Source organism: Gossypium raimondii, chromosome 1 (assembly GCF_025698545.1).
Source record: "Gossypium raimondii isolate GPD5lz chromosome 1, ASM2569854v1, whole genome shotgun sequence".
NCBI classification, from domain to species: Eukaryota; Viridiplantae; Streptophyta; class Magnoliopsida; order Malvales; family Malvaceae; genus Gossypium; species Gossypium raimondii.
In genome coordinates this window covers 8,228,241-8,243,011 of record NC_068565.1, presented here as the reverse complement: position 1 = coordinate 8,243,011, position 14,771 = coordinate 8,228,241, and the positions used below count along the sequence as shown (strand labels likewise).

General features: G+C 34.4%; 2 protein-coding genes across 5 annotated transcripts; one reads left to right on the top strand and one right to left on the bottom strand.

The window, feature by feature from the left end:
• The first annotated feature begins 6,668 nt into the window (after window positions 1-6,668).
• LOC105780084 (uncharacterized) lies at window positions 6,669-8,965 on the top strand. Of its 3 annotated transcripts, none has more exons than XM_012604199.2 (3): window positions 6,669-6,803; window positions 6,903-7,762; window positions 8,101-8,965. In XM_012604199.2, exons 2-3 carry the CDS (start codon window positions 7,099-7,101, stop codon window positions 8,730-8,732), a joined length of 1,296 nt encoding a protein of 431 aa, XP_012459653.1. In that variant the 5' UTR covers window positions 6,669-6,803; window positions 6,903-7,098; the 3' UTR covers window positions 8,733-8,965. The 3 variants fall into 3 exon arrangements, with proteins under 3 accessions (XP_012459653.1, XP_012459662.1, XP_012459679.1); XM_012604208.2 differs by having other exon boundaries at window positions 6,672-6,778; XM_012604225.2 differs by having other exon boundaries at window positions 6,676-6,778; window positions 6,872-7,762.
• Window positions 8,966-10,713: 1,748 nt separating this feature from the next.
• LOC105780065 (putative anthocyanidin reductase) lies at window positions 10,714-13,297 on the bottom strand. 2 transcript variants are annotated; one of them, XM_052631188.1, is made up of 7 exons: window positions 13,176-13,297; window positions 12,897-13,081; window positions 12,155-12,322; window positions 11,849-11,982; window positions 11,583-11,742; window positions 11,275-11,485; window positions 10,714-11,189 (listed from the first exon to the last, which is right to left on the bottom strand). In XM_052631188.1, the coding sequence occupies exons 2-7, from the start codon at window positions 13,048-13,050 to the stop codon at window positions 11,042-11,044; spliced, it is 975 nt and encodes a 324-aa protein (XP_052487148.1). In that variant the 5' UTR covers window positions 13,051-13,081; window positions 13,176-13,297; the 3' UTR covers window positions 10,714-11,041. The 2 variants fall into 2 exon arrangements, with proteins under 2 accessions (XP_052487148.1, XP_012459637.1); XM_012604183.2 differs by having other exon boundaries at window positions 11,849-12,066; window positions 13,176-13,295.
• Between the last annotated feature and the right edge of the window lie 1,474 nt (window positions 13,298-14,771).

Genomic DNA, 14,771 nt, shown 5'->3' with positions numbered 1-14,771 from the left:
ACAAATAAGGACGCATCAGATTTAGGTAAAACAAAACTAGTGGAAGTAAGGAACTGTTTCAATTTGTCAAACCAGGCACGTGGAGCTTGCCATAATTCGTATAATGCCTGTCTAAAATGACACACTAAGGGTTTACTATTCGGTCCATACTGAACATATCCAGGAGGTTACTGCATGAATTCTTCGTCAGTGATATCACCATTTAAAAAAGTATTATTTACATCTACCTGACGGAGTTGCCAACCGTTCGAGATAGCAACAGATAATATGGTTCAGATAGTAGCAGGTTTGACCACTGGACTAAATGTTTCCTTGAAGTCACACTTGGGTACCTGTGAACAACCCTTTTCTACTAACCATACCTTACGCCGAACAATCGTTCCATCTGGATTTTTCTTGATTTTGAAAAGCCATTTGCACCCAATCATTTTTTGACCCGGAGGTAAAGGAACAAGATCCCAGGTAGAGTTCGCCATTAAAGCATGAAATTTTGCTTGGACAACTAAGTTTCATTCCTTATTAGCAAGTGTCTTCTCAACTGTGCGTGGTTCAAAGTCGATAGTTTCAATAGACAAAGCTTTAGGTTTAAAAATACCAGCCTTAGACCAAGTAACCATAGGATGAATATTCCCTGGGGGAATAGACGAAACATCTGAAGAAATAATGTTCGAACCAAATTGACTAGTCTTATCTGATGAGGTTAAAAGACGATGCTCTCTATGATCCGATCCTAACCCAGTCGACGAACTAATAGAGACAAACTGTATGGGACTAGAAGTAGCCGGTGGTTCAACTGATACAAACTGCAGAGGACTGTAATTTGGAGTAGAAGGTAAAGTTACAGTGGGCGAATGCACATTTGTTCTACTAGGTGCTGTTGTGGATCGGGAAGATGAAAGCTAAATGATAGGAATATATGTGGTGATATATAGACATGACTAAACAGTATCCGAAGTAGGTAAAGAAAATAAGAATCGACATTCATCAAAAACAACATTTCAAGAGACAATAATCTTACCATCTAGTGTGAGACAATGATAGCCTTTATGTTGGGAGCTGTACCCCAAAAATGTACATGGTTGTGAATGGAAATCTAACTTGTGACGCACAAATAGGCGCAAATACGAAAAACAACAACAACTGAACACCCTCAAGTGATCATATATAGGTTCACGACCATGACGGACTTGATACGGAGATTGACATTTCAGAACTGGAGTAGGTAGACGATTTATGAGATGAACGACATTGCAGAATGCATAACCCTAATAATCCATAGGTGGGTTGGCTTGGGCCAAGAGTGTAAGACCAGTCTCAACAATATGTCTGTGTTTACGCTCAGTAACACCGTTCTGTTTGGATGTATGTGGGCAAAAAAGTCGATGAAGAATCCTATGACTAGCCAGTATTGATGCAAAGGCACGAAATTCACCACCCAATCACTTTGAAATTTTTTAATATCCTTTCCAAACTGAGTTTTGACCATCTTTTGAAACTGAATAAAACACTCAACTACCTGAAATTTACGTCGAATCAGATAAATCCAAGTAAACCGACTACGCATGTCAATAAATGAAACATAATACAGAATTACTCCCACAGACAACAGAAGTTGGTCCCTATAAACCAGAAACAACCAAGTCAAAAAAATCCATATAATTAGTAGTAGAGTGTGAAAAAGACAATTTATGTGATTTACCTTTCTGACATGCAATACAGATATTATCAAGACATTTTTTATTTGAAACAATTTGACATTTATCAAGAACAAGTTTAACAACTGAGGCAGTCAGACGGATGACCAAGTCTTTTATGCCACAATGTAAAAACATCATCTTCTGAATGACAATCATGGATCTTGGTGTTGTGAGCAAAAGAAGCTATATGAGATGGAAGAGACGAACCGACTGAAAATTGATAGAGACCATCACGAGCTTAGCCCCGCAACAAAATTTCCTGTGTTTGGATGTCCTTAATAACATAATAAGATGGATGGAATTTAAAAAATACATTATTGTTATTAGTAAACTGAGAGACAGACATAAGATTCTTTCAGATACTTGGCACGCATAGGACATTAGACAAATGTAATAGTTTCTTCTTTGTAGGTAAAACAAAATTCCCAATAGACGAAATTTTAGTGGAGGCTCCATTACCCATAAAAAGAGAATATGTACCTGAGTATGGAACGGACTCATTTAAGCTAGAGGTATTTTAACAAACATGATGAGTAGCCCCTAAATCTGGATACCAGGACGAGGTCCCAACAGGCACAGGAACATAGGAATCATTATTATTAGAATTGGACCCATACTGCGTGGTATTAGTATTGGACCCAAAAGCAGCCGAAAAATCAGATGCATAAAAATTAGGAATACGGGGCAACCCAATACACGGTGAGGACTCAAAATTAATAACATGTGCTCATGGTTTAGTTAACCACGAAACCCCAGATCCATTATTTGGCATAGCAGCAGTGTGACCAAAACCTTGATCAGGTCCAAAAGAATCCTCAAGGTCAACAAAGTTAGCAGTTGACCCAAGAGAGTTTTGTCAATATTAGGACCAGCAGTGGCTTGCCCACCAGGAATAGGTAGCTCAATATTTTGACCTGCACCAAACGGCCTGTGAACACTAGTAGAAGGCCCAAGAGGATGCCGGCCAATATTGTATTGCATGGGTTGTCTGCCATATGGACTATAATATAGACCTGGTCCATCAGCAGACCCAATCTTATCACCTTATGGGCCACCAGTAGATCCAAATATATGACCAGCCTTATCAATGTTATTCGGAACAAAAGGATTTGGAGCCCTAGCTTGCGGCAGAGGGAAGCCAAAATTTTGTACTTGTGGCCACCTTCCTCACGAAGAGCCACTGGGAAATTGCGTTGGTACTGCTCCCGTCGAGCTAGCATGCTGCCCAGGCCTACCGAAACCAGCGAATCGCTAAAACATATCACCGTGCGTCCCCTGTCCATCATGAGCATAGGAGAATTAGGCCATGACCGGAGCAGATAGACTGTCGTAGTCGCGATTAACACGGTAGAAGCAACACTGCACCAGATGGCCATAACGACTGCAGATCTGACATTGTATCCAAGGTTAAAACCACGCCCACGTGAACTGCATGCAGAACAACCACCACGATCAGAGTCGGCCACTGTTGTAGTCGTAGAAACCTCAACCATATTGGCATGCAACGGCTCATCATGCACCGTACGTGTTTGACAATTTTTGAATTCCAAGAGAACATCGACTATTTTTTTGGAACGGAAGAGTTTCTGATGAAAACGATGCCAAAGTTATCACTTCATCATAGTCCGATGAGAGACCGACAAGAATAATCTCTACTTTTTCGACCTCCAAAACGATAGATCCAAATGCCTAGAGCAATGCACAGGTATTCTGTATCTTGGCAATGTATTCTTTGATAGTTAACGCTCCTTTCTTGATGGAGTGTAGATCATGCTTCATTCGAGACAGTTTAGTACCAGTGGCAGCAGCGAAGAGCCGATTCGCATTGCTCCACACTTCACAAGCTATTTTGGCAGTTGTAAAACAATATAGTAACGAGGCACTAATCGTAGAAAGTAACCAATAGGTGAGTAACTTATCTTGTTGAATAAAGAGAGACGCATCAGGATTCGGAGTCAAACTCCATCTGGAGATACCACAAAACGAGGCGGAACAAGTAATGTACCCTCTAAAAATCCTTACAGTTCATAACCTTTAATGATCAATCATACATATTGCTGTCATTGCACAAAATTTCTGTCATCTAACTTTATTGTATCATGATGAGGAAACGACTGAATCAAACGAGAGCTGGAAAAAGAAGCAGCGGAAGTAGAATCGATGGAATTTTCCATGAAAACGATAGAGGAAGCAGGTCCCAGGAAATCAGACAACTGATGCCATGTTAGTAACTCTATTGAAATGAATAACAAAGAAAAAAAATGAGAAAAACTGAAATCACTGAAATATTACTTAGTATATTATCTACCTGGATGAGTACACTGGTAGGATTTTTATACTTGTACAACTGCTAATAACCATAATACTAACAACATACCAGACGGAGTAACAGATTAGTAACAAACTAACAGACTCTATATTCTAACATGGAGCCAAGGTCTGACAAGATTAAACATTGTTAAAGTCGATACTTGAGATGTAGAAGGTGCAAACTTTCGAAAACTTATCCATCGACCAAATTTAACTATGGATGTATCCAATTCATCGCATTTGGGTTTAGTAGCAGGGGCATGAAAATGACAATAGGTTAGGCTAACTGGTGCAAATACAACATAAAAAGGGTAGTTAAAAAAGGCTATAAACTCTTTGGCAATGGTCTCCTAATTAAGAATTGGGTTAGGGTTTTTGAAGGTTAGAGGTGAAAGTAGTGGTGTCACAAGTGCAATATTTGAGATTTTGAGAGGAGGTAGTGTTGAAGGAATGTTGCTTTGAAGGAATGAAATGAGACTAGACAGATTCTAGAGATGAAATTGATGGCGTTTCCATTGAGTGATGGAAAGTGGAAAGTGCGTCGACCATACCTTGAACATTTTCCAACTGGCACACCAGACTCGACACTTTTGCTTCTACTGTCAACAAGCTCATCTTTTCCTCAAACTCTTTATTTTTTCCTTTCTTGTCTACTCTCTAAAACTTTTGTTTAATTCTTGGTTTATATATATATACATATATATATATATATATTGGTTGAAATTTTTGTGGGTATTGTTGAATTTCTAAGTTGAACAATTTGTAGGTTTAATTCTGTTACTGTCACTAGTTTTAACCATTAAAATGGGTTCTTTATTTATTGGGGATTATTGTGGAGTAAATGGAGCAATGAAGATGAGATAATGATGAAATTTTATTTGTTTAATGAAAAATTTGAGATAGTTGATGAGAAAAGAAAAAATAGTTGAAAATTTTAATTTTATTTTCATAATTTTGAATTTTAATGTATATTTTATTTATTGAAATATTTGTTTTATATTTTATAAATTGTTTACAATTTTTTATAAATTTATTTAATTTTTTGATGATGATGTCATTATGATCATGTGTTACAATCTTATACTGTCACTTACCCTAAACTCAACAGTGTTATAAAAAATTATCAAAATAGTTAACATAAAAAAGGTTCAAGTACCAATCTAAAAGAAAAAAAACATTAAAGGTCTATTTAGCTCGATGAATCTTAGATTATGTTTCGTAATAGGATTATGAGAATATAAGATTACAAGTGGAATGTGAGATTATATTGTTTAGTTTATTTGACTGGAATCTAAGATTTATGTGTTTGGTTGACAAATTGTACAATTACTTAGAAGTACATTTTACTCAATTGTTCTTATTATAGAATTTATTTTTTAACAAGCTTAAATTATAATTATAATCATAATTAATATATTAATAAATAAATTATTAAATAAAATGTAGTAATTGTAATTGTAATGTATGACATTTACTAGTTCATATTTAATAAAATATATATTTTTGTTTTAAGTAGTCTTAAATTTTATTTAAGAAACAAAATTTAAATTGATTAAAATAATAAAACAAAGGAAAAATTGATCTAAAATTTAAGATTACATCTCTAATCTAATATAACCTAAAAAAATGGGTCATAATGTGATCACACATTATATTACAATATTTTGACACTATCCCGTAATGTGAGATTAAAGGATGACTGGAATGATGGCAATCCAAACACCGTAATCTCATTTCGGAACGACGAATCAAATGCCCCCTAAGTATCATCTAGGAGGAAGTGCCAAGTTCATACGCCAAAAATGAATTTAAGCTTAAATAAGTTATGGTTAATTTTTTTTTAAATAGACCTCGATATTCATGGGATTAAAATATAGTTAAAATTTTTTAAAATATCTTTAACCTCGAAAAATTGAGTATTTAAAATGGAGATAGATTTGAATAATTTTTTACAAAAATGCATATTTTTAAGAAATAATCTCAAAACTACTTTAAATTTTTTTTAAAAGTTATTAAAAATATAATATTGCAATAATTCCACTAAATATTATCTTACTAATAGTGTGGTATATTTTGATAAGTTAAAAGGAAGTATATGCTCATTTTATTAAAAAATTGATTAAAAAATTAATTTGAAATGAGTCACGAGATGTATAGTAGAAGTGCTCTTACAATTAAATTAGGGGCCACTGACTTGGATTGGAAACCTTGAAATTTTCAAATTGGCCGCTTCCATTGAAATTATACTACTCTAAATATGTTCTGTTAGAGACCTTGTTTTAGTTTTCTTAATTTATAATTATAGCATATTAAGAAATAATGTCAACTCTAGGCAAACAATGTGAACATAATAGGTCTAAATATTTTAGATTGTTAGTTGTAAGCGTAAGAAGATCTACAATTTGATTGAAAACCATTTTCTAACCACTTTAATTTTAATTTAACATATCCATGTGTATTTGGACCAAATATAATTGTATTCTTTTTTGCATTTTAATAATTTATTTTAATTACATTTATAATTGTAATTATATAACAAAAAAATACAACTTGGAAACTTCAACATTAAAAGATAGAATTTGTTTAATTTTTCTTTTTAGTGTGTGATTAATTATATATATAAATATATATTACTAATCCTTGGCCTAGTGCTCATTGTTTTTTTTTTTTTTGTCTTGTTTTCCTCTTCTTACACGGACAACCAATTAATCAGAAAAAGCTGAAAAACATATTTTCATGGAATGATGGTTAGTGATGAGCTGAGTTTTCATGTAAGAACTACCATACAACAGCATGGTACATTAAGTGTTCGATTTATTTATTTATTCTTGTTTTTATTATTTAATCTGGGTGTTGTTTTGCAGTTCTATTTTTGATGATGCTTTTCTTCCACAGGACATTTTTCAGCTGTTGAGTTTATTTCGTTCCAAATATGGTAATGAAATTGCTGTCAATGCGAGTAAAAATACAAAGCTAGAAGAAACCCAACTTTTCATGGCCAAAAGTAAAGGTGGATTGCTAAAGAAGAAAGGTTGATTTTTTTTTGAAGAAGAAGAAGAAGAAAGAAGAGGAAACAAAAAAAAAAAAAACAATGCCAACAGTTTGGTTTTCATTGAAGAGATCTTTACACTGCAAATCAGAGCCATCAGATGTTCATGACCCAAAAACCAGGAAGCAATTGAGTACAATATTGACAAGGAAAGCAGGGAGGTCTGGTTGTTCAAGGTCTATAGCAAACCTCAAGGATGTCATTCATGGAAGCAAGAGACATTTAGAGAAGCCACCCAGTTGTAGTCCTAGATCCATTGGGAGCAGTGAGTTCCTTAACCCTATTACCCATGAAGTTATTCTTAGCAACTCTAGGTGTGAGCTCAAAATCACTGGTTTTGGAGGCTTCCAAGATAGTCTCACTAATGGAGGTAACATGGATGCTAATGGCGGCGGCGGTGGTGGTGGGAGCGGTGGGGGCTCAACTTTTGTTGGTACTTTAAGGCCTGGAACACCAGGGCCTGGAGGTCACCCAACAATGCATTATTTTAACCCTTCTTTTAAGAATTCTTCCACTACTACTCCTCCAAGGAAATCACCTTTCCTTGTATCAGAAAGGAAAGGCAGTGGTGGAAATGGGCATTCAAGCAATAGAGTTCCACTTGACGCAGACTCTAATGGAAGTTGTACAGTCACTTGTCACAAATGTGGAGAACAATTCAACAAATGGGAAGCTGCTGAAACTCACCATCTATCTAAGCATGCTGGTAATTTCATTTTTGGATTCCATTTTTGTTTTTCTCTCAATTTCTTCAAAGATGCAACCTTTCCATTTATCGTAAAATCTCTTCTTTGCTTTTCCTCCATTGTTTTCTTATCTTCTTGGTACTTTTTATCATCCACTTTCCTCTGACCACACATCCTAGCATTATTTTGGTTACAAGATCCAAGTTTAAGTGCCCTTTTTTTGTTGTTGGTAGTTTGATTGGATATGGCCATACTTTCTTGAATAAAATAATTCAAGCAGATAAGATCCAGTGTGGGGTTTTGTTTTTCATAATTAACTTTTCATTATCAGTTGTTAAACATTCTCCATCTTTGGCAGTTACTGAACTTGTGGAAGGCGACTCATCTAGGAAGATTGTTGAAATCATATGCCGAACAAGTTGGTTAAAGTCTGAGAACCATTGTGGCCGGATTGAAAGGGTTTTGAAGGTCCACAACATGCAAAAGACTCTGGCTCGATTCGAAGATTATAGAGAAATTGTGAAGATTAAAGCAAGCAAACTTCCCAAGAAACATCCTCGGTGCATTGCTGATGGAAATGAGCTGTTGAGGTTCTATGGCACAACCGTGGCATGTTCTCTTGGTCTAAATGGCTCCTCAAGTCTTTGTATATCCGAAAAATGTTGTGTATGTCGGATTATTAGGAATGGATTCTCTGCCAAGAAAGAGCTCAAGGAAGGACTTGGTGTTTTTACAACTTCCACAAGTGGACGAGCTTTCGAGTCCATTCAAATTCTCGAAGACGATCCATCTATAAGGAAAGCTTTAATAGTTTGCAGGGTAATAGCTGGACGAGTTCATAGACCTTTGGAGAATATACAAGAAATGGCAGGCCAAACCGGGTTTGATTCGTTGGCCGGGAAAGTCGGTCTATATTCGAACATCGAAGAACTTTATCTGCTCAATCCCAGAGCTCTACTTCCTTGTTTTGTGGTAATCTGCAAACCTTAGAAGACACAAGTTGTGACTTTATGAAAGTTATGTGAATCCCTTTTTCCTTGGTAGAGTTTTTCTTTTTTGGAAAGAATTCTCATTCTTCTTGCAATATTCTTGTTAATTGCTGATATGTTCTGGTTTTTCATGCAATTATATTGCTTCTTTTGTGTTTAGGAACTGTATTGTAGATGAAAGATGTGTGGCAAAATTTATATTTCATCAACCATGATTGAATATTTCAAGCTTCATTACAGTTTTTTCAAATATATGCACTTAATACCTTTGTCAGCCTTTTGGATAAGAGATCCAGATATTGACATAGATAGAGACAAATCCAGGATTTGAAAGATAGATATAATTCTGTAATCAATGGAATCTTTTTGTTTTCCCTCTCTTTTGAGAAAGGTACAATAATTTGATTATTGATTAAGCATTCCAACCAGTTACATGATTGCTTACATATGTCTGTGTCAATAGGGGTTAGAGAACAAGTTAAATTGTTGTCTTGTTGATTTCATTTTATAAAGTTGTTAATCCATTCAAGAAACATGTAAGGGACAAGTTTACTAATTAATGAAGCATGGACCATGTTTAGATTCAAACTCAATGGAAATTAGTGATTTAAGAACATGGGACTCTTCTAAGCATGTTTTAGTGTTTTCTGGTATGGCTCTCTTAGGAAAGACAATGAACAGAAAATAATAATGAATGTTAATGTCCACTAGCTAATATCAAAACATGAATAGACATGTGGTCCTGGCTGGACGAGGTAAGGCTCAAATAATTTTTTAATCCATTCCAACAGGACAAATACCTTGAAAAGACTGCATCTTAGACGTGGTCTTGCAATCCTAAATTTAATTACATTGGTTTTAAGATTTGAATGTCACTGTCTGTAAAAAAATAAACACCCTTCTTTGTTTCCCTCTCTTGAATTTGAAACTATAAATTTTACTGGTTACCTGGAAGGATTTTTTTACAGCTTCTATATGAGTATGGATTTTAATTATGTCATCTTCTTACTGCAACATCAGTACAGCTTTTAAAAGCTCTCTGGCACATGCATCTCATAAATGAATGCAAACCCTCTTTTCTCTTCTCTGGAAAAAAGAAAGAAAAGAAAAAACATAAATTCTAGGCATCGAATTCCATTAAATAATGTCTTAAATATTGGATTGGGGGTAGTTTGGAAGCAGATGAAAACAAATGGAAGATATTTATTTCCTCCATTTTAAAATTGAACTCCAATTCCAGAACTGATTTAGACTCTTCATCATCATGTGGGCTGTCACCTTCCTGAGCTATTCGCAGTTGAAGTCAATATTTTTGATAGGTTAAACTAAAATTTATTATTCATTCAGATTTTGTACTGTCAATATTTTCTGTTTCAGGAGTAATTATTAGAAAAAATACTTTGAAATCATCACTCAAGAAAAATCCAAATAGCCCTACTAGAATCAAGTCTAGTCTATAAACATTTAAACTTAGAATAAGTTATGCTATGTATTTGCAGGATCATTGGAAGATTATATCCTTGTATACATATCCGAATATTATGAGTATCGATAAAGAGTCGAAGCTACATTGGTTTAATTACTACTCCCTTAGCTTCTGCTTCCAGGAATCAACTAACCATGTTAAAAGGTGGCTGTTCTTTTGTTTGACTGCAATGGCATGGCTAGTTATTGACTCAACAGGATTAAAAAAAATGCACAACTTTAGAGTTCATTTTATGGCAAGCTGGGTGTTTTGAGTTCATAATACCATTTGGATACCAATGTGATCCCTTGAAGCTACTTTTGCCATTGGTCAGAAAATTGAAGTTAGCCTAGAATGGGCCCCAAATCAAGCAAAGTGGGATAGAATAATCTTATAACCAACCCTGGACCATTAATGGAAAGAAGTTGGTTGAGTTAGTTGAAGAATTAGCTTTTGCATTAAATATGTAGATTATGTATACATTCTGCAACAATTTCCAATCCAATGGAAAGTTGAATGGTACCAAGAAGCAAATACATCTGTCTTTATATTTATTTTTTGGGGCCCAAGTCTCAAGTTCCCTCAGTAAGTTGTGTTTTAGACTACTTAGCCTTCATCAGTCTATATGTACATGATTTCTTACCATCTCAATTAATTGCCATTGTGACAATAAGTTAGACTAAATCTGGTATAAGAATACAGGGCAAGTTTGGTGCCGCAATAGACGCCGTTCGATTCATGCGGTCATGTTTCAGTAAACTAGGTCCGCATTGTCACTTTCATTAATAAATGCTATGAACTTTGATTACTAGGATGCTAGGAAAGTAGGAACAAAACATATGCCTCTAGATCTTCAGAAACCCATAATCTACACATGCGGTGATTGTTTGATGAATTATATCTTCTATTCCATGCTTGTAAGTGAAGCCTAAATCTTTTAACTTCCTTGAAGAAATCTCTGGAGGTTTTGTACTTTTTTCCCCAGCCTCCAACCTGGGAACATAGAAATACCAAAGGGGAAACCAATCAGATTACCGAATTTCAGAACAACCAAATATACCTTCATGTAAAACCTTACCTCTGAATATCTAAACTCGGATTCTCTTGAGCAAGGTGATTAATCAGTTCATACATGGGAGAGCTGCAGGCACAGCATATGTATTTACCTTCTGCTCTGTCATGCTCCATTAGAAAAATGTGGGCACTGCATATATCTTCAATGTGAACTAAAGCAATCGACCCCATTCTTGCCTTTACAGCAGACAGTATTGACAAGTACTTGGGATCACCTATATGAATACAAACATTTAGCTAATAAACCAAAATGTAGATAACCTATATGATATGACATTTTAGGCACCTATATGCTAGCATTTTGCTGGTAACCTGTGATTGGTGACAAGAGCACTTGAATGCTTGAGGGAATGGTGGTTGTGAGGAAAGGACCGGCTACAGTCGTGGTTATCACTGAAACAAGGTCAATAGCATTCTCGTTTGCAAACTTGAATGCTGCTTCTTCAGTCAAAAGCTTGGAGAGCACATAAACCTGTTGAATACCAGGAATATATATATACATATTTAAGTTCCATTGCAAGAGGAACTAATTGGTTGGAGCATAGGTAGAATAGAAGATGAAGCAGAATGCTTTGTACCCATCCACTTGCTTTTGCATTCAAGACAGGATCAATTGTGGTCTGGCAAGATTCATCCACAACAGATCTCCAATTTCCATTGCTGTCTTTGGCAGTGATAGTACTTATGGAGGATGTGAAAACAACCCTTTTCACTGTCTTGGATTTCAAGCAAGATTTGAGGAGGTTTTCAGTGCCTTTGATTGCAGGGTTAATAATGTTTGATCTAACATATGATTCTTCAAAAATCAAGTAAAATTGTGAATGAAAATGCTTTGAAATAACTGATATAAGTTACATGATGCTTGAAGGTAATGCAGAATTTACCAATATTTTCGTTTGTATTGGCATCGAATTCCATTGAAGCTGCCACATGAAATACACCGTTGCAGCCCTTGACAGCTTCATCAAAGCTCCCTTCTTCGAGCAAATCAGCTTTGAATAATCTCAGTCGGTCACCTCCATTCCATAGTTGTAATAGATGTAAAGCCTTTTCTGAGATTGAATTAGGCTTCATTTTAGGTTTTACTATAAACCATTCAACAAAACAAGCCAGGTTCTGATTTAATCCTATCACTACATATTTTTTGGGGGTGTAATGGATGATTTAGAAGTCTAAAAATATATATATATATTTGTGCTCATGATCTATTCGAGTTAAATTAAAAAAAAAAAAACTCAAAATCATCTTAATTTTTGTCAAGTGGCACTCGGACAACTTAATTTACCCAAGTCTTGATACACTTAAGTAACTTAAAAATAATAAAGTACAAAATCATGTATAAACAGACTTAATCAAAGACTAATCCAGCAAGTTGAAGAGTAATAAGAGATTGCTCAAATCCAATTTCAAATGAAACCTTGGAAAGTGAATTATTGTTACATTAAATGGAAACAAATATATAACATAACTTCATTACTAATTATATGTATATTTAAAGTGATTCATAACAAATAAACATGCATGCATGTCTAAGATTTTTCTCCAAATAATTTAATCCTCTCTTATAGCCTTCGATTTAATTCTTAATATTACATGTAAATATTGAAGAAATAAGATGAAAGAAACCTGGATTTCTCACTGTGGCATGAACTTTATAACCTCTTTCAAGAAGAAGCTTCACCAACCATGACCCGATGTAACCGGTGGCGCCGGTGACGCAACACGTAGGAGACGCTGCCACTTCCGTCTTCTCCTCCGGAGCACTAAGATCACCCTCCATCCTCGCTCTATATAAAAGCTAGCATACCCCACTGAAAACCAATTTATGGAAAATTATAAATTCTTATTTTGTTTGTCTTTCACTTTATATTAAAATAATAATTAAGAGTTAATGTAACAACTCACCATATATTTATTATATTAAATCGCCATAATGTGGTGCCTTGTCTTTATAGAAACTAACGAAGTATCGTGTACTTTGATATTCTTGATTGATGCAAAACTCTAAATGACTATTTAATAACAAAATAGTACAAATAATTATTTTTTTTCTTTACTTGAAAATAGCCTGCATGTGAGTTTTTCCTTACTTTTTAACCTAAAAGGTTAGCACGGGGGAAAAAGCACTTGCGATAATGGACTTTCCTATAAGGGAAGAACTGAATTCCAAAATAACTTATATTTACAGAGAAAAGGTGAAGATCCAAGAGAAAAAAAAGTTGAATTTCGAGGCTTGTATTCGACGTGTCACTCAACAATGGACCAAAACATGGGCATTCAATGAAAGCTCTCGGTGGGGTTTAAACTACCTCTAAATTCTCAATCACACAATGAATTATCTATGAGCAACATTTACTAAAAATCAGCTTCCATTCAAAACCGAAAGCTTAGGCAAGCTTTTTTTTTTCCCCTTTGTCTCTACTCATTGAAGGTTCTATTAACTCTAACACTTCAACAAGACAAACCACACAAATATTCAATCAACAATCAGTCAATAACTTATTCTAAACAGTCACAAACATAAGCCTTAAGCTACATTCTCTTCTAACCAAAATCTTTAGCATGACAAACTTAAAATTGGAATAACTCAGTCTACATTTAATTTTTTCGTAAGAAAAAAGTTACATTCATCTACGACTAATTCTCAATCTTTAAACTACACAAAACTACATGTTTTAAGGTATCTAAATTTTTCGACAAGTTTCGACCATAATAACGAAAATTCAATAAAAACACGGTAAACTCTTAATGAAACTTCAAAGTAACTTTGAAAACCTTCTAAGTTAAAATAAGTTAAAAAAAACACTTTAAAACCAAATTTCAATCCACAAACCCAAAATTCAGTATTAACAACCAATTTTTTTGCTTTTATCTAAAACATGCATTTTAATGGCTAGAAATGCAATTTAAAAGTCTAGATAACATTTAAAATTATTAGGAAGATGATTGATTAACTTAAATACAAGAAAAACGAACTTTGGCGAAATTTTGGAAAATCCACTCTTGAAGAAGATGAAATTAAATAGATTTTTGGATGTTTTCTTGGTTTCAATGGAGATTTATAGTTCAAATGATATTGTAAATCCAAAAGTAATTAGGATTTGGAAGTAAAAATTGACTGGGAGGGTAAAGTAAACAAAGGGACGACAAGAACACAATGGGGGGAAAGTTTCTATCGTGAAATAGTTTGGAGAATAGGGGTTTTTAGGTTGATTTTAAAATTTTAGGTAAATTTCTTCAAAAAAGCTACAGTTTTAACTCTTTTACAAATTAGTCCTATTTTCAAAATTAAAGGTATTTAAAACTTATTTTCAAAAATTGACTTAATTTTCTAATAGCCATTGTCGAAAACATTATCGAATACTAACCTTATAAAATTTCGAGTACATATAGGCTAAAATTCTTAAAATACCCATAAACCTCCTATGCCCTATTTTGGGGTGTTATAGTTGGGAGGAGCATTTGTCGTTATTAGAGTTTGTATATAATACTAGCTTTTAA

Bases quoted from the DNA above. Each gene is read 5' to 3' on its own strand.
- LOC105780084 (XM_012604199.2), top strand. From the start codon at position 7,099: ATGCCAACAGTTTGGTTTTCATTGAAGAGATCTTTACACTGCAAATCA. The intron at 7,763-8,100 runs GTAATTTCATTT...CATCTTTGGCAG, and splicing joins CCATCTATCTAAGCATGCTG to TTACTGAACTTGTGGAAGGC.
- LOC105780065 (XM_012604183.2), bottom strand. From the start codon at position 13,050: ATGGAGGGTGATCTTAGTGCTCCGGAGGAGAAGACGGAAGTGGCAGCG. The intron at 12,323-12,896 runs GTTTCTTTCATC...ATTCAATCTCAG, and splicing joins TGCCACAGTGAGAAATCCAG to AAAAGGCTTTACATCTATTA. The intron at 11,743-11,848 runs GTACAAAGCATT...GGTATTCAACAG, and splicing joins ATGCAAAAGCAAGTGGATGG to GTTTATGTGCTCTCCAAGCT.